This window comes from Mirounga angustirostris, unplaced genomic scaffold (genome assembly GCF_029215605.1).
Source record: "Mirounga angustirostris isolate CCGP_5_RB_7025 unplaced genomic scaffold, mMirAng1.0.hap1 SCAF_17, whole genome shotgun sequence".
NCBI lineage: Eukaryota > Metazoa > Chordata > Mammalia > Carnivora > Phocidae > Mirounga > Mirounga angustirostris.
This window is the reverse complement of record NW_026991725.1, coordinates 39,828,831-39,856,617: the sequence shown is the minus strand read 5'-3', so window position 1 is coordinate 39,856,617 and position 27,787 is coordinate 39,828,831. Positions and strand designations below refer to the sequence as shown.

At 46.0% G+C, this 27,787-nt stretch overlaps 2 protein-coding genes across 5 annotated transcripts in view; both read left to right on the top strand.

Moving 5' to 3' along the window:
* PRPSAP1 (phosphoribosyl pyrophosphate synthetase associated protein 1) overlaps positions 1-15,021 on the top strand; it is a 29,357-nt gene extending 14,336 nt beyond the window's left edge. For all 3 annotated transcript variants that reach the window (XM_064582533.1, XM_064582532.1, XM_064582534.1), the window contains 7 exons: positions 368-540; positions 2,083-2,198; positions 2,654-2,709; positions 3,293-3,438; positions 12,716-12,786; positions 13,586-13,732; positions 14,257-15,021. In XM_064582533.1, the coding sequence (XP_064438603.1) occupies positions 368-540; positions 2,083-2,198; positions 2,654-2,709; positions 3,293-3,438; positions 12,716-12,786; positions 13,586-13,732; positions 14,257-14,415 (868 nt within the window). In that variant the 3' untranslated portion in view covers positions 14,416-15,021. The remainder of the gene's footprint in view (positions 1-367; positions 541-2,082; positions 2,199-2,653; positions 2,710-3,292; positions 3,439-12,715; positions 12,787-13,585; positions 13,733-14,256) is intronic.
* Positions 15,022-15,164: 143 nt separating this feature from the next.
* Positions 15,165-27,787, top strand: part of QRICH2 (glutamine rich 2) — a 36,911-nt gene continuing 24,288 nt past the window's right edge. Inside the window, exons 1-4 of one of the 2 annotated variants that reach the window (XM_064582530.1) lie at positions 15,165-18,233; positions 18,369-18,461; positions 19,514-19,573; positions 19,942-20,052. In XM_064582530.1, the coding sequence (XP_064438600.1) occupies positions 17,688-18,233; positions 18,369-18,461; positions 19,514-19,573; positions 19,942-20,052 (810 nt within the window). In that variant the 5' untranslated portion in view covers positions 15,165-17,687. The remainder of the gene's footprint in view (positions 18,234-18,368; positions 18,462-19,513; positions 19,574-19,941; positions 20,053-27,787) is intronic. The other variant, XM_064582531.1, reaches the window with a different exon arrangement.

Below are 27,787 nucleotides of genomic sequence, written 5' to 3'. Positions count from 1 at the left end.
CTTGGCATCCATAGGAAGCGAGGGGCTGGTGTGCTGGCCTGAGCCTACGGTCCCTGGGACAGGCCCAAGGTGTTGGCTCACCCTGGCTGCCAGCTGACATCTGCTTCATGTGCCACCCCAGTGACCATGTCACCGACAGAAGATCCAGGCAAAGGTGAGCGTGGATAACTGGGCACTGGATTTACGTGACTGCAGATGCAAACCACGGCTCAAAAGAAGAGCTAATAAGTTTTCCCCTGGATTGGTGAGGTGCCGTCATCAGCTAGTGTGATGACAAAATGTCCATGATGCCCATCTTGGCAGCCCAGGTTGAAATGCTGCCGTTTCAATGAACCTGACCCCAAAATACAAATTTTTCCTGTTTCAGAGATGTGAATACAGCTGTGATGGAGCTGCTGATCATGGCCTACGCACTGAAGACTGCCTGTGCCAGGAACATTATCGGAGTCATCCCTTACTTCCCCTACAGCAAGCAAAGCAAGATGAGGAAGAGGGGTTCCATTGTGTGCAAGCTCCTGGCATCCATGCTGGCGAAAGCAGGTGAGTGTGGACACAGGCCCCGGGGTTCCCGCCCTGTCATTTAGGACTCTTTGTGCACGAGATTAGGCCCTACCTCAGAGAGCTAATGTGGGACCTCTGTTTTCTTTAAGTGTTGTTCACTAATTCCTTTCTTCCTGTTTACTTTTGGTAGTTCTGGTTAGGGATATGTGAGCCAAGGTATAAACTCTTAGTTTTCCTTTCCTCTTTGTCTTACTTGACAGTGACGTTGTCTCTTCTCTAATCCTGGGCTTTTTCATCATCTGTGCCATCTCTTCTCATGAAAACTTTAGCTGCGATCCTGGCGTCTGTATGGGATCTTTTGAGCTGCAGGTGTAGATTTACCTATTTGCCTTGGTTATTAGCTAGATTCTATTTATGTACATAATATTAAAACTGGGTTTTTCTTTTACTGCTTCTCCAGTTTATATAATCCTCCTTTTCCTCCCTCTCTGACCGTCTTTCTGTATAGCAGCCCATTCTCATTGCTTTTATTCTGTGTTTTTATAGTGGTAACATACTTTCTGGCCTATGAGTCCAATGTAATAACACTTGATAGCAGTTGGGATTTTATTTGCCTGGCATGTTTACTTAAAAACTCTAATATACATTCAAGTCCTTTCTTTCTTTTTTTTTTTTTTTTATTTGAGAGAGAGAATGAGATAGAGCATGAGAGGGGGGAGGGTCAGAGGGAGAAGAAGGCTCCCTGCCGAGCAGGGAGCCCGATGCGGGACTCGATCCCGGGACTCCAGGATCATGACCTGAGCCAAAGGCAGTCGCTTAACCAACTGAGCCACCCAGGCGTCCCTAATATACATTCAAGTCCTGAGAAACATTTGGATTCCATTTTCTCTAAAAATGTATAGTGTTTGGGGAGGAATGGGTAATACTGGTTCTTTGTTCTAGAATGGTTGCAGTGACCTTTGTCCATTTGCAATGTTTTTATATATGTACCTTTTATTTGTTCAGCACGACTGATTATAAGAGTATGTCTTTATTGTTGTTCTATAAGAGTACTCCTTCACTCATTCTTTTATGACGTTTAGAAATTGTTCCAAACTCTTCGATATGGATTTTTCTTCTAATACGTGTATTACTTTGCTTTTGTGTTCTTATTCCTTCCGCTCCAGCCACAGGCCTTTAACATTTCTTCCTAGATTCTTTAATCAAGGCCTTACTATTTTTACATCCATTACTTCTTCAGTGTTTATTAATTCCATATTAATATTTTTGCTTCTGCCCGATTTTTCTTAATTTTCAGGACTAAGCTAGTTATGATAGTAGGGGAGAGCACTTTTTTCTCTGCTTTAGCTCTCTGTCCATGTGGAAGGTTATAGGCTCTTTTACCTGAGGCTTGACAACATTCTTTAGTTCACTGAGTGTTGTTAAGGTTACCAATGAAGTCTGTAACTAATGTGCTTGTTCACAATATATTCCCTGCTCTCAATCTTCGGTTAGGAAACAGGAGTGGGCGTCTAATTTGTGTCCACTGTAGCCATTAACTTGTAGGGGTGAACTTTGTAATTTTTTGTTTTAAAATTTCAGGTTTAACTCACATTATCACTATGGATCTTCATCAAAAGGAAATACAAGGCTTTTTCAGCTTTCCCGTGGACAACCTTAGAGCCTCACCTTTCCTGCTTCAGTATATCCAGGAAGAAGTGAGGAGCCACCAGCAAACACCCCATTGTCCTCAAAAGAGACCCTATGTAGTTTTTTTCTGGTATCAGATTTCAATATTGAAAGGCACATCAGATGATCTTTCCCTTAAGTCTCAATGCCTGAGGCAGCCAGATAGGGTCAGCATGTAGGCATGGAGGATCATTTTTTTAAAGCCATTAAAAACGGATTTCCTTCTAAGTATCTTTAGCAATTTGCTTATGTTTTCTTAAATGAAGGTGTTAAGAAGTAATTATTTTTTATCTTCTTGAAGTAGCAGTACTTTTGCAATGATGTTAATTGTTAAGTGTTAAATTTTAAACGTGTCCATGAAATTCTAGTGTTACTTGCTTGCTAGTATGGATCATTGTTATGAGAGGAAAAAGTGTCATACCAGCACCCAGGTGTTAGTTTGTGATAACTTCTCAGTATTTTCTTATTTTTCCTTCAAATCTAGATTCCGAATTACAGGAATGCAGTCATTGTGGCTAAGTCTCCTGATGCTGCCAAAAGGTAAGGAAGTTGGACATTCATAAAAATTCCTTTCGGGAGCTTCTCAAGTCAAAATGAGCTGTTTTGGAACTCAGGGTCTGTTGTCACATTGCCTGGAAAAACTCATTGGCTCCAACTTCCCCCATGTTATTGTCCTGTTCCCCACCAGGGCTTTATCGCCATTCTCCAAACAATACAAGGCGGTCCCTGAGTTACTCGGTTTTCCTGTGGGAGAAAAGGAAGTTCTTCTTCCTTCAGGTTCTCAGGAAAAGGACAGCGGAGGGCTATGAGCGTTTTTTAGGCAGTAGTTTTTTAAGAGATCTTTTTGAACAAAGTTCCATCTTCTGAAGATGAGTGTTACAATATTGGACAAAGGGTAGAACCGAAATTATCTAGAATCAGATGCTGGCCCACGTCTCCTGTGCCTCACTGTTCCTCTTGAGGCATTTACATTCTGGTCTGGGCCTCATCTTCTGATTTGTCTAAATCATTTGCGTGTCCCTAAAAGTTTGAATTATGTTTTCATTTGATGATTAATAGTGATGAGATGGCAACACTTGGGTTTTCTTCCCGTGAATTTCCCCGTTTCTTGTCTTTCTCGTAGGGCCCAATCATACGCTGAGAGACTCCGTCTGGGGTTAGCTGTGATTCACGGTGAAGCCCAGTGTACAGAGCTGGACATGGATGACGGTCGCCATTCTCCCCCGATGGTCAAAAATGCTACTGTCCACCCGGGTCTGGAGTTGCCGTGTAAGATGAGCTCTATTATTTCACTTGCAAATTGAAGAAAGTTTTGAGTAATATGAATGGTTAGGAGTTAATACATATATGGATGTATGCTATTTTGGTATTTTTTTAAATTTATTTTATTTTTTTAAAGATTTTTTTTAATTTTTAAATTTTAATTTTTTTAAAGATTTTTATTTATTTATTAGAAAGAGAGAGCACTGAGCTGGGAGGAGCGGGAGAAGCAGGTTCCCCTCCAGCAAGGAGCTCCACGCATGGCTTGATCCCAGGATCCTGGGATCATGACCTGAGCTGAAGGCGGATGCTTAACCGACTGAGCCACCCAGGCTCCCCTAAAGATTTTTATTTTTAAGTTATCTCTATACCCAACATGGGGCTTGAACTTACAGCCCTGAGATCAGGAGTCACATGCCCTTCTGACTGAGCCAGCCAGGCACCCCATCTTGGTTTTTTTAGATAATTGAATGGTATTACATTGATTTCCCCTTTTGTAAAAGGAGGTGGCATTACAGTCACAGACTGTGTAAGGACAATTGAACTAATCTGGGTAGCACTTAGCATTCAGAGAGTATGAAGTAATTTTAGCTTTAGTGAAAAAATTGTAGGTGTGAAATCTTAAGCTTTTATATTTTGGTAAGGTGGGCGATAGCAGCCGTTGATTATACACCAGGCTTTGGTGATCCAGGTAACTTCTAACACTTATTTTAGTAATACAACCCTTTGACCTGATCCCTAAGTTGTTATTTTTTTAATTTTTTTTTTAAAGATTTTATTTATTTATTTGAGAGAGAGAGAGGAGGGGGAGGGGCAGAGGGAAAGGGAGAAGCAGACTCCCCGCTGAGCAGGGACCCCAGTGTGGGGCTCGATCCTGGGACTGAGATCATGACCTGAGCTGAAGGCAGATGCTTCACCGACTGAGCCACCCAGGTGCCCCCTGACTAAATTGTTATTAATCCAGGAGTGTGGAGGCTATTTATTTCCATGGATTTTGAGTGGAATAATAACTGGCATTCTATACTGGAAGATAACAGTATATTTTTTAGAGGAAGGAAATTATTTCTTTTTAAAATCTGTATCTATTTGCCATAGCTCAGAAACATACAGAGATTAACGGGGGGGGCGGGGAATACCAGCATGGTTATACCCCAGACAGGCTCCTGTCTACGGTGTAAACTTTGGAGGTTTTTTATACAAGAGAAACAAGTAATCAACTCTTTTAATTTAAATTTTTGGTATTGTAGCATTTTATTTTATTTGAGGATTTCATAATTAAAGTTCTTGACTAGGCAATATATTTCCATATTTCAAAATTTAAGAAGTATAAAATTCTTTATAGTAAAAAACTTTCCTACCCCACCTAAACTTTTCTTTCCCCCTGCCCCCCAACCAGCTACTCTGATACCCAGTGTAGTTGGTCTCTTATATCCATTTAGAGGCTCTATGCATATGCAGGCAAATAATGTATTTCTCTTTGTCTCATTTTCACACAGCAGGAGTATATTAAACCACATTGTTTTACCCCTTGCTTTTCTCATTCAAGAGCTCCTTCCCCATCAATCTGTACAGCTCTCTCAGTCTTTTACAGTTTCGTGAGTGTTCTATTTTATGGATAGACAAAAATTTTCTTAATCAGTCCCCTGTTGACGAACATGTGAGTTTTTCCAGTCTTTGGCTATGAAAAAGCGCCAATAATAAACATCTTTTGAGCCCTTCTGTGTCAAGAGTTTTCTAAGCTCTTTAGTAGATCTTCAGACTTCACACAATCTTGTAGGTACTTGTGTTATCCCTCATTCTGCCAGTGAGGCAACTGAGCACAGCCGGGAGCTGGTGGAGCTGGGGTTTGGAACGAAGCTTTTTCTTTTGAACAAACTGCAGTCTTAGAGAAAAGTTGAAAGAATAATACAGAATTCCTCTCTACTCTTCAGAGGCCCCAGATTTAACATTTATATACATACTCTTTTCTTCTGAACCATTTGAGATGAGTTGTGGACATAATGTCCTGTATTCCTAAATGCTTCAGTAAATATTTCAAAAAACAGATACTCTCTTACATAACCACAGTGTAATTATCAGACTCAGGAAACTGACATTGTTACGATACTATCACCTAATCTGCAGACCGTATTCATATTTTACCAGTTGTCCCACTGCATCCTTTAGAGCAAAGGAAAATCATTTCTTTCTGGCCTAGAACCCAATAAAAATCACACATCGGACTCAGTTGACCTTTCTCTTTAGTCTCATATAATCTGGAACGGCTCCTCTGTTCTTGGTCTCTTATGACCTTGATTTTTTTTTTTTAATTCTTATGTTAATCCCCATACATTACATCATTAGTTTTAGATGAAGTGTTCCATGATTCATTGTTTGTGCATAACACCCAGTGCTCCATGCAGAATGTGCCCTCCTCAATACCCACCACCAGGCTAACCCATCCTCCCACCCCCCTCCCGATATTTTTTTTTTTTTTAAGATTTTATTTATTTGACAGAGAGATAGCGAGAGCAGGAACACAAGCAGGGGGAGTGAGAGAGGGAGTAGCAGGCTTCCCGCCGAGCAGGGAGCCTAATGTGGGGCTCGATCCCAGGACCCTAGGATCATGACCTGAGCTGAAGGCAAATGCTTAATGACTGAGTCACCCAGGTACCCCATCACCTTGATATTTTTGAAGAATACAGGCCAGTTTTTCTATAGAATATCTCTTTATTGAGGCTTATTTCTCATATTAGGTTGAATCAGTTATTACTATGATTGTGATCAAGTGGTGATGTTTCCAATTCCCCTTCTTCCCTATTCATTCACTTATATCAGAGTGGATTCATAGAATGTTAATTTATTCAGGGTGTTCTAATCCAATGCTATTTATTGTAATGTTCATATTGTCTTAGACTTGGCCAGAGGGAGCCTCTTCAAGCCCCTCTCTGTGTTCTTTTGACATGTTCGTATCATTTTTTGATACTTCCTGGTCCAACTAGATGTTCCATATTTATCTTGTACTTTCTTAGCTGTGGAATCATCATTTCAACGAGCAGCCCCAGTTCCTTTAGTGGAAAGTGGTATTTACAAACCAAGATGTGGGCTTTGGAGTATGCACTCAGTCACCACATGTTAGTCCCTGTGACTCACCTTGACTTATGTTCTTTCATAAGTGACTCAGTGTACTTACAGGATAAAGACCGAGAAATAAAATTACTGGGTCAAAGGTTATTTTGATAGATATTGCCAAATTAGTGTAATATTTTATATGGTGCTGTACAGCAGTGTGTTCCCTCATAGACCTGTTAGTGTGTTTACATTACAACTTTTACAGTTGCCATAGGATCATTCTCTGATTCCTTCTTACAGATTTGGGCAAGGGAATGCTTTAAAAAAAATGCTAGTTTTGTGTAATTGTACTTTCCAAATTAAATATGCTTTATATTTATATATCAGTTATGCTTCCAGTATGTTATAATAGTTTACTTCATAGTAATGAGAATGAGGGGTGCCTGGATGGCTCATTCAGTTAAGCATCCGCCTTCAGCTCAGGTCATGATCTCAGGGTCCTGAGATCCAGCCCTGCATCGGGCTCCCTGCTCAGTGGGGAGCCTGCTTCTCCTTCTCCCTCTGCCCCTCCCCCTGCTTGTGTGTGCGCTCACTCATTCTCAAATAAGTAAATAAAATCTTTTAAAAAATAGTAATGAGGATGAAGAGGTGCCTGGGTGGCTCAGTCGGTTAAGTGACTGACTTAGTTTTGATTCAGGTCATGATCTTAAGGTCGTGGGATCAAGCTCCCAGTTGGGCTCCCAGCTCAGCACAGAATCTGCTTGAGATTCTCTTTCCCTCTGCCCCTCCCCCTGCTTGCCCGCACGCATGCACTCTCTTTCTCTCAAATAAAATAAAATAGTCATGAAGTTGAAGATACTGGAGTGCTAGGACAAGACCAAAAGTATTCACTCTCAGAATCTTTGGTTTTGTGTCGTCCCCCCCCCCACCCCCACCCCCCCCGCCCCGAGGATATTTCACAATGTTTGAAGGCGTTCCTGGTCTCTCCACCCAGCTGGAGGGAGGGTACCACGGGCATCTTGTGTAGATGCCAGAGAAGCCGCGGAACGTCCTTCAAGTGTAACAAATAGTTCTCTAGGCCAGAATGTCGGTAGTGCCGAAGTTGAGAAATCAAAAGTGGAGTTGTATAAATTTTTCTGTTCTGTAAGGTAGAATTCATTCTATCCTGATGGCAAGGGCATCTAATGACCTTGAAAGGATTATATGTCAGTGGTTCTCTAAACACTGCTCTGTGCTTGCCACAGTGGTGAAAATTAAGAGTTTGGATCGCAAAAAGGAGAGAAAGTCACCTTTTTTGGCTTGATTTTCCTGGCTTGATAATTTTACAAGTGAAGATGTGGTTTTCACCACTAAAGTGAAAACAGACATTAGCTCCTCTTTTTTTTAATTTTTTTTATTCTTATGTTAATCCCCATACATTACATCATTAGTTTTAGATGTAGTGTTCCATGATTCATTGTTTGTGCATAACACCCAGTGCTCCATGCAGAATGTGCCCTCCTCAATACCCACCACCAGGCTAACCCATCCTCCCACCCCCCTCCCCTCTAGAACCCTCAGTTTGTTTTTCAGAGTCCATCGTCTCTCATGGTTCATCTCCCCCTCAGGCTTCCCCCCCTTCATTCTTCCCCTCCCGCTACCTTCTTCTTCTTTTTTTTTTCTTAACATATATTGCATTATTTGTTTCAGAGGTACAGATTCAACAGTCTTGCACAATTCACAGCGCTTACCAGAGCACACACCCTCCCCAGTGTCTATCACCCAGTCACCCCATCCCTCCCACCCCACTCCAGCAACCCTCAGTTTGTTTCCTGCGATTAAGAATTCCTCATATCAGTGATGTCATATGATACATGTCTTTCTCTGATTGACTTATTTCGCTCAACATAATACCCTCCAGTTCCATCCACGTCGTTGCAGACATTAGCTCCTCTTGAGCATCTACTAGATGTCAGTTTTGATTTGCTTGCACGTGGATAAAGTCATGAGCTTGAGAATAATTTTAGTTCCAGTCCTACTGGAGACTTTATTTCATTCTATCTCTTTTTAATGTCAGTCTGTTGATAAAGTTTGACCTTCCACTGAACTAAAAATAGACCAAAATCAAAATGGATAAGGAATGAGTAATTCCTCTTGGTCCTTTCTCATCCTATATTCTAAGAGAGGAAGGTTTGGTTAATTGACTCTGGGGAGAGAGTGAAAGAGACTGTGTAAAACTTAAGGATGGTTGTGAATGCAGTGTTATTTTATGTAGAAAATGCTAACTTTAAAAGCAAAAGATAATTTCCTACTTCCTCCAAGATTTGAGGTCACTTCATAAATTGACATTTTCACTACAGTAAGTTGATGTAGTTTGTGATTCCTGGCCATAAGTAATGGTACACAATTCATTTTATTCTTAAACAGATTGGGTTTTGTTTGAGAAAATGAAGAAAGGGAACAGAATCTTAAACATAGGGTAGTTTTAGCATCCTTTATCCTTAATCTCCAGTACATATCTTACTTCTACTGAAAATTTTGAATTTTCAGAGTTTTATTTTTGGGGCAACGTATTAGAAAATTTGGGACTTTTTTTTTTAAGAGCCTATGGGGGGGGCACCTGGGTGGCTCAGTCGGTTAAGCGGCTGCCTTCGGCTCAGGTCATGATCCCAGGGTCCTGGGATCGAGCCCCACGTCGGGCTCCCTGCTCGGTGGAGAGTCTGCTTCTCCCTCTCCCTCTGCCTGCCTCTCTGCCTACTTGTGCTCTCTCTCTATCTCTCTGTCAAATAAATAAATAAAATCTTTAAAAAAAAAAAAAAAGAGCCTATGGGGTACTGTTCATTTCCCTTCACCCTACTAATAAAGTCTGTTTCTGTTTTTTAGTAGCCACCAAATTGTATGTTCAGTTTTATCCAGATCCTAAAACCAGTAATGAGCAGAGAATGAACATACCGGGAGAGAGGCTTGCTTTTTAAAAGCCTTTTAAGCTTCTGTCCTGGCCATGCCTGTGTTTTTTCATTCCAAACTGATAGAAGCTTTTTGGGAGAAGGAGAATTAACAGAAAAGTAAACAGGAGCACTGTGACATGTTTTCCTCATCAAACTAGAGTTGAATTTTTCTTGGTCTTTGATGAGGGATACTGGTTTGCAATTTTTTTCTCTTTTTACAGAGGAAAATGGTCAAGAAAAGGGACCACATCTCTTTGAGAAGTGGGTAGGTCAACACAGCCATCTACCCAAATGGTTTTATTAATTAATTTTTAAAAAGATTTTATTTATTTGAAAGAGCATGAGCGGGGGTGGGGGGGTGCGCAGAGGGAAAGAGGGGGAGGGAGAAGCAGATTCCCTCACTGAGCAGGGAGCTGGACTCCGGGCTTGATCCCAGGACCCTGGGATCATGACCTGAGCTGAAGGCAGACGCTTGACCGGCTGAGCCACCCAGGTGCCCCCCACATGGCTTAATTTAAGACAGAATTTAGGGAAGCCTTTCCTAATGTTTGTGGTTTATCTTCTCCTTCTTTTAAGTGGTAGTTGTATGCAGAGCTTTTTGACTGCCCAAATTCAAAAAATTGCCCTTGTTTCTGGGATGGGAAATCAGGAAATGTTGATTGAAATTTGCCAGTAAAATAGTGCTGGACTTCAGCTTGGCCAATGTGCTGGTATGTAGAAAGGCACACCTGTTCTTTGAAATTCACAGTACCTGTAGATAGGAATCTGCTAAAGTGGTTTATTTGCTGATAGTTGCTAAACTAGAGAATTACTTTGAGTTTTATTCTTGTGTCCCTCTCCCACTGCTGGTTTAATATTTCAGAATAATAAAAAGCTTTAAAAGAATACTTAGGCTGTTCTTCTGAAATTCTCTCTTTCTCTTTCTGTTTGCTAACCTTCTTTTGAGGGTAAATTCTTTTTTTTTTTTTAAGATTTTATTTATTTATTTTGACAGAGAGAGGAACAGCAAGAGAGGGAACACAAGCAGGGGGAGTGGGAGAGGGAGAAGCAGGCTCCCCGCAGAGCAGGGAGCCTGATGTGGGACTCGATCCCAGGACCCTGGGATCATGACCTGAGCCGAAGGCAGACGCTCAACGACTGAGCCACCCAGGTGCTCCTTGAGGGTGAATTCTTACTTCCCTTCTCTATCCTGGAGTTGTCTGTACATGGATGGGCCTTTTCCAGGTATAAATTAGGTAGTGAGATAGGAAGCCCATACTTTAAGGGTCAGTCAAATCACAAAGAAATGGGGGCACATGGGTGGCTCAGTCGGTTACAGGTCTGCCTCCCACTCAGGTCATGATCTGAGGGTCCTGGGATCGAGCCCTGCGTTGGGGCTCCCTACTCAGCGGGGAGTCTGCTCCTCCCTCTCCTTCTGCCCCTCCCCTGCTCATGCGCACGCGCTCTCTCAAATAAATACATAAAAGCTTTAAAAAAAAATCAGGAAGAAATGATGGAGTCATAGTTACTGTCTTCACGTCCCTGATTTTCAGGAAATTTATGATGTCAGTCGTGTAGTTATGTGATAATAAGGTTACATTGTCCAAATAAAGTCACTTTGGAAGAAAATGAAGTAGGGCGCCTGGGTGGCTCAGATGGTTAAGCGTCTGCCTTCGGCTCAGGTCATGATCCCAGGGTCCTGGGATCGAGTCCCGCATCGGGTTTCCTGCTCAGTGCAGAGCCTGCTTCTCCCTCTCCCTCTGCCACTCCCTCTGCTTGTGCTCTTCTGTCTGTCTCTCTGTCAAATAAATAAATAAAATCTTTAAAAAAAATAAAAATAAAAAATAAAAGAAAATGAAGTAAAGCTGGCTCTCTGTCTGGCAGCCTTTACCTGTTTGGTTTTCTACAGAGTGGCGTTTATTTTACGTTATCAGTAATTATCAGTGATATTTTACATTTATCAGTCTTAGCGAGAGTCAGATTATTTCTCTTTTGCCTGGCATTGCAGTGCTGCTTCTGTGTGTGGTAAGATCTTCCTCACTCTGCCACTCAGTCTTTAGACCTGTGCTGTCTGAAGACCGGTGGCTGGTAGTTACATGTGGCCCTTAAGCTCTTGAAACATGGCCAGCTCGTCTCAACTGAGAAGTGCTGTCTCTGTGAAGTGCACACCAGATATTGAAGACTTAGTATGAAAAAAAGGTAAAATATCTCTAATAGATTTGCATCTCACTTACATACTGAAATATCTTGGATATGCCAGGTAAAATAAAATCTATTAATTTCACTCATTTCTCTTTACTTTTTTTTTTTTTTTAAGATTTTTATTTATTGTGAGAGAGAGTGCACACAAGCAGGGGGAGCGGCAGGCTGAGGGAGAGGGAGCTGGCCAAAGGCACTTAACTACCTGAGCCAACCAGGCGTCCCTCTTTACTTTTTTTTTTTTTTTTAAAGATTTTACTTTTGGGGCGCCCTGGGTGGCTCAGTCGGTTGAACGTCTGTCTGCCTTCGGCTCAGGTCATGATCCCAGGGTCCTGGGATCGAGCCCCACATCAGGCTCCTTGCTCAGCGGGGAACCTGCTTCTCCCTCGGCCTGCCTCTCCCCCTGCTTATGCTCTCTCTCTCTGACAAATAAAATCTTAAAAAATTTATTTTTAAATAATGTCTACACCCAATGGGGCTCAAACCCACAACCTGAAATCAAAAGTTGCATGCTCCACTGACTGAGCCAGCCAGGTGCCCCTCTTTTTACTTTTTAATGTGGCTTCTAGAAAATGTAAAATTACATATGGCTCACCTGTTTGTATTGGACAGCACTGCTCCAGAAAATCTATTTCTCTTTTTTTTTTTTTAAAGATTTTATTTGACAGAGAGAGAGACACAGCGTGAGAGGGAACACAAGCAGAGGGAGTGGGAGAGGGAGAAGCAGGCTTCCCGCTGAGCAGGGAGCCCAATGCAGGACTCGATCCCAGGACCCTGGGATCACGACCTGAGCCAAAGGCAGATGCCTAATGACTGAGCCACCCAGGCGCCCCTAGAAAATCTATTTCTGGGAGACCCCAGATTCATTTTGGAGAATTCCGCCCCCCCCCCCGCCTTATTGATTGATTGATTGATTGGGGGGAGTGGGCAGCAAAACAAGGTTTATTGAGTGACAGCAAAGTGATAGTACAAAGCTCCTGAGGAGGGAGGAGACCCAAGAGGGTTGCCCTTTGTTTTTTGTTTTTTTTTAATAATTTTTTTTTCACTGCTTCCAGGGAATGGGGTTGCAATTATATTTATTTAGTGACACATGACTAACTAGAATCTTGTGGTTTGTTTTATTTTGCTAGTGATGATGGCCAAAGAGAAGCCACCGATAACCGTAGTCGGAGACGTTGGCGGGCGCATCGCAATCATAGTGGTACGGTCGTGTGTCCCCCTCCGTGTGCACGGATGGCACTGCTGGCCCTTTGTGGCTTGTCCACTTTGGGATTACATTTCTAGTAAAGATGATGGAGTTAAATGGATCCGTCTGTCCTTTCTCACCCAAACTCCTTTAGGACAAGTAGAAATTTTTATGTAGTTGAACAGGGATTATTATAACCTACAGATAGATGTAAAAAGAGCATTGGATCTCCTGTAAGAAAATTCCAACCCCAATAAATAAGCTTTGTCTTAAGGGGTCTAGGTTCCACCAGAGCAGCTGACCTACCCTACTCAACCTCCAGCTTTAGGGCCACGTGAGGAACTAAAGATGAGCGGTTCCATTTTCACTAATGAGAACAAGTGTCTCATTCTTCGTACTTCAGCATGATCTGTTTGCTCCCCGCTCTAAATGCCTTTGCTGGGCCTGATTACAATGGTTTGCTTTATTTCTGTGTTCTTGTCATCTCACTTTGTCTTGAGAAAAAGTAAATGGGACACCAGGTATGTCGGGTTAATCAGAAGTGTGCAACAGGGAAATGAGTCTTGGCAGTCTAGAACTCCAGCTGTGCATGTCACATGTGACTGCCAGGCTTTGCTGCTCTTTGTACTGACAGCCACGCAAAGCACAGTCCACACGGTTGTTGCCCCTGCCCGACGTGCTATCTTGGGCCCAGGCAGGTGGCTCTGATCTCCACTTGGAGATCCTCTGAAACAAAGTGCAAAGAAGAGCAAAGAGGAGTGTGTTTATAGAGACAGAGGGTAGCTCCTTACTACTCACTCTGGTCTCTCCTCAGGATGACATTATTGATGATGTGGAAAGTTTTGTTGCTGCTGCGGAGATCCTGAAAGAGAGAGGTGCTTACAAGATCTACGTCATGGCCACTCACGGCATCCTGTCTGCGGAGGCCCCCCGCCTGATCGAGGAGTCCTCCATTGACGAGGTCTGTCTGCGCTTAATGGGCCTAGACTTTGCTGCTCTCTTTTCTGTGAATAGTAAAATGATTCCATCAGTGTTGCTTAACCCCTCTCCGGAGGACCTCTGAAGTAATTCTAGCCCCTGGTGGCTAGCAGTGTGTTGGGACAGATGTATAGTTAGGAATAGATGTCTATTTTCATAAAGGTTCGCTTTACGTACTTCGGTATGGTTCGTGTCTCAGTATAGTTCGGTACCTTGGTAGCATTTCTCTCAAGACTTGGATTCTTCCCGTTCTGCACGGTGCCGGGGCTCGCCCTACCATTTCTGCATAAGTAGACCGTGACCTTGGTAATCTTATGTTTTGAACCATGTACCTGTTTCTTGTATAAGGTCAGTTAAGTTTGGTTTGTAAAAACTATACTCGGTGGAATAAGGTTTTGTAGTTTGGAACTTGGGCTGTGGGAACTAAATGTGGGACAGACTTTTCTGGGTGACCACGTTGGGGACACATCAGTAACAGTGCTTATCTTCCACTGCTGCAATGACTAGGTGGTGGTGACGAACACTGTCCCTCACGAGGTGCAGAAGCTGCAGTGTCCCAAGATAAAGACTGTGGATATCAGTCTGATTCTTTCTGAAGCAATTCGGAGAATCCACAATGGGGAGTCCATGGCGTACCTTTTCCGAAACATCACTGTGGATGACTAGCTGTCCCTGTTGCCTTGACCGTGGAACTCATAAGGCAAACGTGTGGAGAGCAGTGCCATCAACCTATGTACACAGGGTTTCCTCTCAAGGGAGGCCTGGAAATAGCCTGAAGTCAGATAGTCTGTCTCACCAAGTTGGGTAGGTAGGAGGCATTAAGATAGTCAAGGGGAAGACAGAGCTGATGGATAAATGGCCTTAAATGTCTGCCATCGCCATCCTGTTCCTTAAACAAAAGTTACAGACGCTTTCCTGAAAAGAATCCCCAAATTTTGTTGATACTGAAAAGGAGTTAAGGGCAGATAGTCTTAGCTCTGTAACATTCGGGTATTTCTACCGCAGGGAAATGTGTGTCAGCATTGAACTTGGTTAGGGAAGCTGAGTGCCCTGGTACTGTTTCCATTCTAGTTGTCCTCTCCCCCGTCAGCCTCACGTAAGTCTTTGTAGGAAACCCTCTTTTTCTTTGAGAAGCTGCTGTGCCTACAGCCACTGAACAACAAAGCCTTTGTGGCATTACCCCAGCGAGGAGGTCAGATTAGAGAGTACACCCTATCTCTGGATACCTGCGTTGCTCTTCAATGGCAAATAAAAGAATTTGTTGTCTTGCAAGTCTGCTCACTCTATTGCAGAACCGCCTGCTCCCCTGCCTTAGAGGTGACTGACTTCTGTCCAGACGGTGCAGAAGACAACGGGTGCAAAATAAAGGGTGTTCCAGGTCCACGGCTGGTCCCGAGCCCTGGACAGGAGTCTCCGCCTGTAGGTTCCATCCCCTTCCTAAACATCAAAGTCAAATCCTTGTTGGAATAATGGATTTAAAAATCGAAATTTTTAAAAAATGGAATGAATTATACTTTTTCCTGTGTGATAGGTGACAATGTTAGGCATTGCTCAGGACTGCACTTGACCTTTCTACCCAGCATTTAAAATTACTCTGGTTTATAGCACATTTGTCAGGTAGGCCTTTTAAACCTTCAGCCTGCTCTGGGCAGGACTGAATGTAATGGGAAGGAGCAGAGCCTGTCTGTTGGGCAATGAGCTGGAATTGCTTCTGTTCCTGAGGGATAGTAAAGGACAATTCGCTACTTTGTACAATTAAATTTCTCTGCAGGGACGTTTCCTTGACATTTTCACCCCTTTCCTAATGACTTGAAAAGTTCCCAAGCCACAATCAAGACTGAGCACACTAGCTTTTTCAAGCACACAAGTTGCCTTCTCTTCTGTTAATAGTCCAAGTAGGGGCATTTTGAGCAAGAACTTAATTATCAGATAGCATGGTGGTGGAGGAAGAGCTGTGGACTATTACTCAGGAGACCTAGTTTTATTCGTATGGCCAGGCAGACAACTAGTCCTTTCTGGGCCTCTCATCAGGTATAAAGAGGGAGGTTTGGAACTGACAGCTGAGGGAGGTCCTTTTCAACTCCAAAATTCCATTTATACATCCAGTTAATGTTTATTTTCCTGTGTCTATAAGAACAGAGGTGTTTCTATGTACTTATTTAGTAGAATATATTTCCTGGGATTAGAAGTAGAATATATTCAGATACACCCTTTCCATGGGCCCTTAGTGGGTCCTAATATGTGCCTGGCATGAGGCCAGGTCTCAGGCATATGCAGATGAAGTCGTGAGGATTCCGGGAGTTAAGATTCCGGCCTGCGCCAGCACAGTAGTAGCAGGGATAACATCCTTCTGGAAAGTCACCGAACCTAGAATCAAGAAGCTCACGTTCCACACCCTCTAGGACCGTGGATGCCCCACTATAAGGCTTTAACTTTGTGATCCAGCCTTTTGTTTTATGGGGTAAAAGCCTAAGTGCACAAGGCTGCAAAGAATCTGTTTTTTTTTTTAAGATTTTATTTATTTATTTGACAGAGACAGAGACAGCGAGAGCAGGAACACAAGCAGGGAGAGTGGGAGAGGGAGAAGCAGGCTCCCCACGGAGCAGGGAGCCCGATGTGGGACTCGATCCCAGGACCCTGGGATCATGACCTGAGCCGAAGGCAGTCGCTTCACCGACTGAGCCACCCAGGCGCCCGAATCTGTTCTTTTGATGGTATCAGCAAGCACGTGAAGGCCCCACTGAGTGTCAGGCGCTGGGACTATGATGGTGAACAAAAATCCTCAGGTGTTAACCTTCCTGGAGGTTCCAGACTGATGTTTAACTCCACTCCCAGGCAACACTTGGGGACGAGGGGCACGAAGGGTTTCCATTACATTTTACCAACACAGACTAAAAGTTTGAATTTGAGAAGTAGTTAAAATAGGAGTACATGGTACAGATTTTTGTGCAGGTTTTCCTTAGCTTTCCTGCATGTAAACACTGACATTTTACATTTTCTGGAAGAATCTGGTGTGGGGAAGTCAAGCCCCAGTTGCTGAGAGCACCAAATTCCTCTAGTCTTGTCTAATCCTGCCTTGGGATGAGCTGAAATGCTGGCACCTGACCAGATGAGTCTGTTTTGAGATAAACTAAGCCAGGGTGGCACAGTGAAGGTCTGTCATCTGGTGACGCATTGGAGCTGCCTGGGTGGCGAGTGGTCTTTTCCAAGTTACCCTCCTTTCTGATGAAGCAAAATGAGATGGGAACTGTCCCCAAAAGGCCGAGGTCTCAGGACTGCATCCCTTAGATAATGTGCCACTGCCCTAAATAATGAAAACAGGCTAAGGACACACATGGTGTCTCTTACATGTCCTGTTCTTAGTGGCTGAATGAATGGGAGGCCTTCCTAGGTTAAGGGACGGCTGGAATCTAGGTGAGCCATAGGACGCCTCGCCTCCCCAAACTGCTGTGTTCCCACAGCAGTGCCTTGACCCAGCCCCGTAGCCCCTTTAGGAGCGATAACTGATAGTAACAATTTGTGGTGCCTTGGGGTATGGCCAAGCCTTCCCCAGACCCCGCTCGGATGGGCTCCCCTTGCGAGTTGGGGGGTGGCTTCGCGTATGGGCAGGTCCCGGCCGGCTAGACGGCGCCAGTTCTTCCGCAGAACCCTTGGGGGCGCGCGGGGTCCCGCGCTACCGGGCAGCGAACGGGCAGTCCCTCCCGTTCCAAACGTCCGCTGGCCGCGACCCGGCGCGAGGGGAGGGCGGCCCAGGGCTGTAGCTCGGAGACTGGGCGGCGGAGGGTAGGCGGGTGTCCCCAGGAGCAGAGGGTGGGAAGCCCGGCGGCCGGCAGACAGTGACTGGTGCCCCGGAGAGCGCCTAGGGGCGCGGGGGGCAGTGAGGGGGACATGGCTGCCCGGCCGGCCGAGGGCGCGGACCGCTGCTGAGAGGGCGCACGATGCCGCCCGCCACGGCGGCCGCCACTACGGTCTCCCTCCGGGAGCTGGCCGACCTGGCCATCGGCACCCCGGAGGTGGGCGCCGTCAACTTCACGGCCCTGCACACGCTCATCGTGGCCATGCTCCGGAGCCTCAACCTGCAGGAGGTGCGCATCGACTTCCAGTCGCCGTCGCCGGAGCCGGAGCCGGAGCCGAGCCGCGCCGTGGAGCGCCCGCAGGCCGTGCTCAGCGCCCCGCAGCTGGCTGTGTCCAAAGAGAAGCCGCGCGGCAGCTTGGCCAAGCCAGCGACGGTGGCGGCGGCGCTGGAGAGCCAGGTGAAGGGCCTGGGCGGGCAGGTCCAGGACCTCAGCAGGCAGCTCAAGACCGTCACCAGCCAGGTGCAGGGCATCGTGAGCCACGTGCAGCACCTCACGGCTCCCGTCGGCGAGCAGGACGCCCGGGACTGGCTGGAGGAGGAGGCGGCCGAGCGGACGCCGGCACGGGCACGAGCAGGGTCGTTGAAAATCGCAAAGGGCGAGCGGGCCACGGTCTCCCAGGTCTCCCAGGTGAGCGCGGAACCGGGGGGAGCGGGGGAGGGGGAGGGGGCGGAGCCCACAGGCCGCTCCCCGGGGGCGGGAAGGGAGGCGCGGGCGTGGTGGCGGCGCGCCAGGCCTCGGAACGGCCCCGTGTCCACCTTGCAGGCCATGGAGCTGCTGCACGATGTAGTGGAGGACGTGAAAACCCTCAAAGAAGCCCAGGAAAAGGCGCAGGAGCTCCCGGAGTCGAGCCTTGTGGTGAGGGACGGCGGGGACCCCACCTCGCGGATCGCGGAGTCGCCCCCTTCCCCTGCAGTGCCTGTCCTTAGCACTCCGCCGCCCCTTCTCAGACCCCCAGCCACACCTTCACTTGGATCTTTGTTTTCTTGGAGAAAGAAGTAGAACCCCCTTCAGATGAACAGTAGGGCCCCAAAGCACTGGGCAGTGCTCTTATTTCAGGCTCTCCGGAAGCCACCCAGGGGCTTAGCGCTGGAAGGAGGAGGAGGGGCAGTTAGGAAGAAGCCCAGGGAGAGGCTGAGGGAGGCCACGGGGGCTCCTGCCCCCGTTCTGCCCCTCATCCCAGGCCTTGAGCCCCAAGTGGGACTCACCTTTGCCCTGGGAAGCTTTTCTTTTCGAAGTGTGGTGTTTTTAGATTGATTGATTTTTTGACCAAGGGCTTGTTTTACCTTTAGATTCCTACTTTCCGGAGGTTTGCAGAAGTCATATGGAACAACTTTAGTTTAGCAATTTGTTTTGGTAGTGCCCGAACAAGCAGGGGAAGCAGCAGACTCCCCATTGAGCGAGGAGCCCGATGTGGGACTCTATCCCTGGACCCTGGGATCATGACCCCAGCGGAAGGCAGACATTTAACCGACTGAGCCACCCAGGTGGCCCTTGTTTTGGTTCTTTTGGGATGCTTTTCTCTTTAAACCACACAGCCATTCAGACACCCTTGAAGGACCTGATCATTTTTGTCCTTGAGAGGCGAGGTCAGCCTCATTCTGCAGTGCCAGAATGTTTCAATCATGGGTAGGATGAAGTGAATCCCGGGAGCAAAGGTTCCCACCCCTGGGTTAGCATTTGCTCTTGGCACGCTGTCCCCCACCACACCTCACTTTCCTGCCTCTTGTTGGCTGGAAAGAAAACAATTTAGCTGACTTAGCAGCCCCCTCTCTACTCCCTGCTCCTGTAAGATCCACACACCGCCTTTCTTCTTCTTCCCTGTGTGTGTGTGTGTGTGTGTATGTATGTATGTGTAGGGGCCACAGGAGGGGCTGTTTTGATCCTCCATCTCTGAACTTTTCTTCCAGAAAGCCCTCCAACGGATTGATGTACTAGAGAAGATAGTCAGAGAACGGGATGAATTCCTGGTAATATGGGCGAGTTCTGTAACAAAGGGCCCTCAAGCGGGCAGTAGGGGAGGATGTCCAGACTCCCACCCCAGATATCTGTGTCCCTCCAAAGTTGGGTGAGGCCCTCTGTCCCTCTGGGCACTATCCCTGGATTGAGGGGAAATCCTTTCCATCCCTGCCCGGTATCCCACCAGGGGCCCACATATGACAGGAAACTGGCTGCCCAAATCTCACTGGTCACTTGAAGGACAGTGACTTCTCCTCAGGACTAGGGCTGTGGATTCTGTTAGCTCAGTTCTGTTCCTAAAGCTTTCTGGGATTAAACTTGGGGTGTGTGTGTGTGTGTCTGTCTGTCTGTCTGCCTGCATGTTGTCTATTACTATCAGGACCTAGTGAGCCGGAAGATGAGTTTGATGCCTGCTGGAGAAGAAGTCACCATGGTCACCTGGGAGGAGCTGGAGCAAGCGATTACGGATGGCTGGAAGGCCTCACAAGGGGTGAACAAATTGGGGACCTGGGCACTGGTTTCGGGTGGGGCTCCCCTGGACCTCTCCGTCTTCGCTACTGCACAGTATTCCATTGTGTGGATGTTCATAATTTCATGCTTCCTATTATGGATGTTTTAAGTGTTTTTTCCAGTCTTAGAACAAACCATGCTCCAATGTGACATTCACGTGTGCAAGCATATTCATAGGGTATATTCCTAGAAATGGAATGCAGATTTGTGATTCGGCTCACTTTTGCCAAACTGTCTTCCACAGATACGGTTCTAATTTAGACCCTCCCCAACAACGTGGGAGAGAATGTGTTTCTTGAGTCCCCACCAACACTGTCTGTCTGTACCCAATTTTTTCCAATTGGATGGAAAACGGTACCTGAGTGAGGTTTTTATTTGCTTTTGTAGCTTTTCAAAGTTCCTTACAGTCTGGTCTGAAATGCCTGAGTCCCTTTATGCTTAGTGGACAGAGATGACCAACCTTGGGAATAAAATGTCGTTAGGGGGCCCTGTGTTGATGACTTTGACACACGAGTGTATGCATGCGTCTGTCCGTCCCAGGGCAGTGCACAGGATAACTAAATCATTTTTATTATTTTTTAAGATTTTATTTATGTATTTGAGAGTGAGAGGGAGGGAGAGAGTACGAGCACGAGCCGGGGGGAGGGGCAGGAAGAGGCAGACTCCCCGCTGAGCAAGGAGCCTGATGCAGGGCTCAATCCCAGGACCCCAGGATCATGACCTGAACCAAAGGCAGACGCTTATGACGGAGCCACCAAGGTGCTCTCCAAATCGTTTTCAGATCCCCACCCTTTCTCTATCTGAATAAAATGGGTATTATCAAATGGCCCTCGAGGACGAGGATCAGCTGCCCTTTTGGTCTGGATATTCCCCTTCTGGCTTTGTGCCTCTGGGTTACTCAAAAAGTTTCACCCCCCAGTACCCACACCAACATGGGGAAGAGAGTGGACCTTTTGGCGCCACCAAGTGGCCATCTGGGGCACGTCAAATATCACGTGGATGCAAAAGACACCCTGCTGGGCTCTAGGATTGCTTTTTGAATGGGGCGGGGGGCATCTTCAGAGGAAAGCAGCATCAGAAGGACCCTGCAAGCAAAAGGAATGGCCTAGAAAAAGGTTGCCTCTGCTTTCGCTGTTTTGTTTTGTTTTTAAGCCAAAGCTCTTTACACATAGCAGTATCATGTTTTGAGTGAACTACACATTTTTTTAGGGTGCCGGCAGGACACCTGCCAGACCTAGAAATAAGCATGACAGAAGCCCCTTTAGACACTTTCACTTCTCCAGAGGTAAGAAAGTGTCTGTTTTTTGACAGTTGCTCAGAATTGTCAACAGCCCCAGGAACAAAGGAGAATAAATATAAATATTCAAAGATTCTTTTTTTTTTTTTTTAAAGATTTTATTTATTTATTTTAGAGAGAGAGAATGAGAGACAGAGAGCATGAGAGGGAGGAGGGTCAGAGGGAGAAGCAGACTCCCCGCCGAGCAGGGAGCCCGATGTGGGAGTCGATCCCAGGACTCCAGGATCATGGCCTGAGCCGAAGGCAGTCGCTTAACCAACTGAGCCACCCAGGCGCCCAAATATTCAAAGATTCTTGAGAAGCAAGAGAACAAGCTCTGGCAATGACAAGTTCAGCCGCTGCACAGACCATCATGAACGCAGCGGAGAGTTTCACCATCTGGAGCTGAGAAAATACAACAAACACGCTTGGAGACCAATGTTTCTGGCCCTGTTGGCGGAACCCTTTAACATAAATATGAGATTAGGATTTCGAGACTCAGCGTTCTTAAGGTCGACCGAGTGTTTTGGCAGAGGGGTGGTAGTTCTCAGGCAACGGAGAGATGCACCATCTGCCCACGTCATAAGTAGAGGGTCAGGACAGAAGCTAGGACGGTGAGTACGGGGGTGATCAGCACAGAGGAGTAAATCCCGTCTCTGGAACGCCGGACGCGGGAGGGGTGTTGTGTTTCCACCTGGAGGAGGAAGGCTGTAAGCACACATGTAGCAGCCACAGTTCCAGGAGCTCAGAACTGAGGTGGAAGATGCCCGTCCCAGGACGTGAGTGCACGTGAGGACACAGACCAGTGCTTTCCAAGCGTGGATCCTGATGGGCAGCAGGGCGTTCTCCACAGCTTTGTTCATATGCACAAAGATGACCATGATGCTTCTCCGTCTGCCTCCCCTCCCCCTCCGCGTGCTACTTCTAAGGGTCAGAAAGAATGAAAGGCACACCATAACCAGGAAGAGCTAACCAACCCTAGCACGCTAATCCGAACTTGCTTAAAGGAAGAAAAAGCTGCTTCACTTTCCTGTCATCAAGGTGATGCATCTGAGTCTCCAGCTAGAGCCATGGCGATGGACGTAACAATGGAAGAATCTTTCAGTGACAGTTTCACCGGGTCCACACACCTTGAGCACAGATGATCTCTTGCAGAAATAGCATGTCCGAGGTAAAGGGCATTTTCTCTTCGAAGCCTTGTGGCCTCTACTTTATAAAGTAGCCAAAATTAAAACTTATTTTCAGGATTCCATTGAGGGTAGGTGATCCCCTGTTCAGTTGTGATCACCATTTAGATATCTTGGGCTTCGGAACCCAAAGAACAGTGGAGCAGTTTAGGAAGGGGCTTCACAAGAGTCACCCTACTTCCATCTGCCTGGCCATCCCATGGCACATCCCCAGGGAAATAGAAATAAACATTTTATGGTGTCTTGGGGTCATGGAAATAGCAGGTTCCATGCTTGGGGGGATCTCATTTAAGGCAGGAAGGATAGAAAGCTTCAGCTCAGGAGGAAGCGCGAGATCCATCCTGTGTAGAGAGGGGCTCATCGTACATTCTCATTGTTCAGATCACAACCTAACAGGTTCGCAGGAAAGGAGGGGCTTAACTGTACTTTGACTCAAAATAAACCCATTGATTCAAAGATGTATATTTCCCCTCACATTGTATTGTTTTTCAAAAATTTTTTCCCTCACGTTTTAGTGTCTCTGAAATCGGGTTGTATCTTTGAGTTGATGTTTTGTAATTAATTGGCAGCATATTCCTTGTCTTAGGAATTGGTGGTGCATTTTAAATGACACCACCTTGGGCTTGCTGAAATAAGGAGAGATGGCACGAGGCACTCTTTGATAGGAAAGTCCCACGAGGTTGACCATCTTGGAAGGTGCAAGAGTTGAGAAGTTGTCTTAACATAGAGCACCTGGCATCACTGCCTCCAAAATCCCTGGCTTGTTGGTGTGGGGTGTGAGGGACAGAGCAATAGAGGGCTGGGTTCCGGGTTTTCCCAGCTGGAAGGGGGCTGTGTAGTTCCAGTGTGTTGTTTAGAAATCCGGATGAGTCCGAAGCACAGTTCCCATTAGGAGGTCAGCTCGGGCACTCATGACTTTCAGTTCCCATGATCCTCAGAAACAATGTGGGTGTCCTCGAATGCCAGCAACAAAAACAGCCAACTTTTCTAAAACCCCATTCCACCCCTTCCCCCACCCCTGTAGCTGTTATGTCCATTTTTCTAGGATCACAGACTTTTGTGCATTCTGTAAAACCGTGACTTTGCTTTTAGTCACCGTGGTAAGCTGAATAATGTCGGTTTACACAGAGAAGGGGACTCAGCAGACGTGAAGTAGTTAGGGATCGTGAGATGGGGGCTGGTTCTGGATCATCTGGGTGGGCCCGGTGGTGGGATCACAAAGGTAACGATGAGAGGGAGGCAGGAGATTCGACCACAGAAGAGGGGGAGGCGATGCGGCCACAGAAGCAGAGACTGGAGCGACGCGGACACAAGCCACTCTTGAGAAGCCGGAGGAGAGGGGACGCAGGTTGTGCCGAGAGCCCACGCCATCGCCAGCCCTGCCCGTCACCTTGACTTCAGCCCAATGCAACTAGCTCTGGGATTCTGACCTTTTGAACTGTTCGTGTTGTGTGAAGCCACTAAGCTGCGGGGTAATTTGTCAGGGCAGCCATCTGGAACATATTAATACAGTCCCCTTCTTCCTCTTGGGGCAGTTGGTGAATGACTGGCTAGTCAGGGAGGTTTAGCAGCACTCTCCTGCCATTTTCTGTTGCTCTTGTTTCTGAGTGTCGGGCAATAACCTGGACACAAAGTCCACAGCAGTTGCTTCTTGGAGTGTCTTTTAAGACTTGCTTTAAGATTCCCACCCTCTGTTGTGCACACATATAATCCCCTCGGGTTGTGGGCAGAACCTGCGGATATGGTGGGGCATCTCTCCCATAATCAGGTTGTTAATAAATTGACTTCAAGTTTAATCAAAGGAGGGATCGGGTGGTCCTGACCTCATCAGGTGAGCCCTCCTCGAGAAAGTGAAACCAGAGGGTGGCCCCTATGGAGAGGGGGTCGCGTGGCTGGGTTTGAGAGTGGGCTCTAGGAGGTAAGAGCTCCAGCCATGAGGAGCTGAATTCGGGCAACAACCCCGAGCCTCAGATAAGGCCGCAGCTTAGCCTGGATTGCAGCTGAGGCCCCAACAGCGAACCCGATAAAACAAGACCAGACTCGTGACCCACGGAAACTGAGATAATAAACCCGTGCTGTTTTCGATGTCTACATTAGTGGTAACTTGCTCTACAAGAGCAGTAAAGGAATCTAGGACCCTGAGCTAGTGTTTTTGTTCAGTGATTTTGGGGGCAGCATCAACTAGTCCCAGAGCTGGGCCGGTAAGTCTCACCAGTGAGGCAGCTTTGGACCTCAGGGGGAAGTACCGTGCCCCCAGCCTGGCAGGCTCCGACTGGGTGAGGTCCGACGAGGTTGTGAATCTTTCCTGCTTCCTGGGATCTTGTAGGTTCTTTGTGAGTAGTAAGAAATTGTTTTGCTGAGATTTCCAGGTCTTCCGGTGTCCAGGGAGTCCACAGTCACCCTGGGGTGGTGCCAGTCTCACCCTGGCCAGAGTCCCCTACCAACAGCTGTGTGTTTGTGGCTTTACAGAGGTTGGTCACTGCAGGTGACATTTAAGATTAGAAGCATTGGGTGGGGGTGCCTGGCCAGCTCAATTGGAAGAGCATGTGACTCTTGATCTTGGGGTTGTAAGTTCAACCCCCATGTTGGGTGTAGAGATTACTAGAAGCATTGGGTGGGCCGGGGGTGGGGGCTGGCTGGCTCAGTCAGTAGAACACGCAACTCTTAGATCTTGGGGTTGTGAGTTCGAGTCCCACGCTGAGGGTAGAGATTACTTTTAAAAAATTTAAAAAAAAAAGAAAAGATTATAATCATTGGAACCTGGATCCTGACTAAAAAATGACTGTGATGGGGATCACAACATAGCCTCTGGTCAGGATTAGATATGCCTAAAAGGGGGTAGTGGGGAAACTGCTATAGCTGTGGCTCATGGAGACATCCCCCCTCCCGGCATTTAAAATTTGACTTAAAAAAAACAAGACTTTGTTTTTAGAGTTTTAGATTCACAGCAAAACTGAGTAGAAGGTATAGGAGCACCTAGCTGGTTCAGTCAGTGGAGCAGTGACGATAGATCACAGGGTTGTGAGTTCAAGCCCCACATCGGGCATGGAGCTTCCTTAAAATAAATAAATACATAATAAGTTTAAAGGGACACCTGGGTGGCTCAGTGGGTTGAGCATCTGCCTTCAGCTCAGGTCATGATCTGAAGGTCCTGGGATCGAGCCCCACATTGGGGTTCCCTGCTCAGCGGGGAGTCTGCTTCTCCTTCTGCTCCTTCCCCTGCTTGTTCTCTCTCTCAAATAAACAAAATCTTAAAAATAAATAAATTTAAAGAAATGGAGTAGAAGGTATAGAGGTTTCCCTATTTATACCTTCTGCCCATATACACACACATAACTTTCCCCACTAACAACGTCCCTCATCGGAGCAGTACATTTGTTACAACTGGTGAACCTACAAGGACACATAATGTCACTCAGAGTCCATAGTTTTAATCAAGCTTCACTCTTGGTGTTGTACAATTTATGAGTTTGGACAAACGTGTAATGGCATGGACACACCATGATAGTACCATACACAGTAGTTTTTCGGCCCTAAAAATCCTCTGCTCTGTCTCTTCGTTCTTCCCTCCCCACTCGCAGCCACTGATCCTTCCACTGTCTCCATAGTTTTGCCTTTTCCAGAATGTCGCGTACAGTTGGAATCCTACGGTATGACGGCTTCTTTCACTTAGCACTGTGCATTCACGTTTCCTCCATGTCTTTTCATGATTCGATATAGCTCATTTCTTTTTAGTGCTGTATCATATCCCGTGGTCTGGGATGGACCACAATTTGTTCATCCATTCACCTACTTGAAGGGCATCTTGGTTGCTTCCAAGTTTTGGCAATTACGCATAAGGTTGCTGTTGGCATCTGTGTGCAGGTTTTTGTGTGGACATAAGTTTTCAACTCCTTTGGGTGAATACCAAGGACTGTGATTGCTGGTATATAGAAAGAGTGTGTTTAGTTGTTTATAAGAAGCCGCCAACTGTCTTCCACGGTGGTTGTGCCATTTTGCATCCCCACCAACAATGAATGAGAGTTCCTGCTGCTCCAGATCCTTGTCAGCATTTGCTGAATTAGTCAGTGTTCCAGATTTTGACCATACTGATAGGCGCGTAGTGGTATCATGTTTTAGTTTGTATTTCCTTGATGACATTCCTGATGGTAATTTGTGTCTCTTCTCTCTCTAATTCCTCATCAGTCTGTCTAGAGGTTTATCAATTACATTGATTTACTCAAATAGTTTTTCATTTTATCGATTTTCTTTGTTGTTTTCTCTCCATTGTTTTCTGCTCTGATCTTCATTATTTCCTTTCTTCTGCTTGCTTTGGGTTTAATTTGCTCTTCTTTTGCTAGTTTCTTGAAGTGCAAGCTGAGACTCTTTTCTATTTCAGTATTGGCATTTAGTGCTATAAATATGTCCCTAAGTATTGCTCTAGCAGCATCCCTCAAGTTCTGGTATTTAGTTCAAAATACTTTCTTATATCCCTTTTGATTTCTTCTTTCATCCATGATCTATTGAGCAGTCTGTTATTTTGTTTCTAAATATTTGGGGATTTTCCAGGGATCTTTCTGTCACCCATTTCTAATTTAATTCCACTGTGGTCAGAGAATATAATTTGTACAACTTGAATCCTTTTAGATTGATGGATGTATATTTTATGGCCCAGAATATGGTCTATTGTGATAAATGTTTTGTGTGCGCTTGAGAATGTGTCCTCTGCTGTTGTTGGGGAAAGTATCCTATAAATGTCGATCGGGTTAAGTAGGTTATAGTGTTGACAAGTTTACTGTATCTGTTAGGGTTAAACTGTGTGTCCTTCCCCACCCCTCCCAAAAGGTGTTGAAGTCCTAATTCCCAGTACCTGTAAATGCGACCTTATTTGGAAATGGGTCTTTGCAGATGATCAAGTTAAGATGAGGCCATTAGGGTGGGCCCTAATCCAATATAAGTGAGTCTTTATAAAAAGGGGAAATTTGGACGGAAAGACAAGACACATGGAAAGAGAAGACGATTGCCCATAGATGGTAGGGAGAAGACAGCCATCAATGAATGCCTGAGGCCACCAGAGGCCAGATTCTCCCTCACAGCTTTAGAAAGAACCAACCCTACAGACACCTGGATCCCGAACTTCGGGCCTCCAGAGCTGGGAGACAATACATTTCTGTTGTTTAAGTCACCGAGTCTGTTATAGCAGCTCCAGAAAATGAATACAATGCCCTTGCTGATTTTCTGCCTGCTTGTCAATTAGCAAGATAAAGGTACTG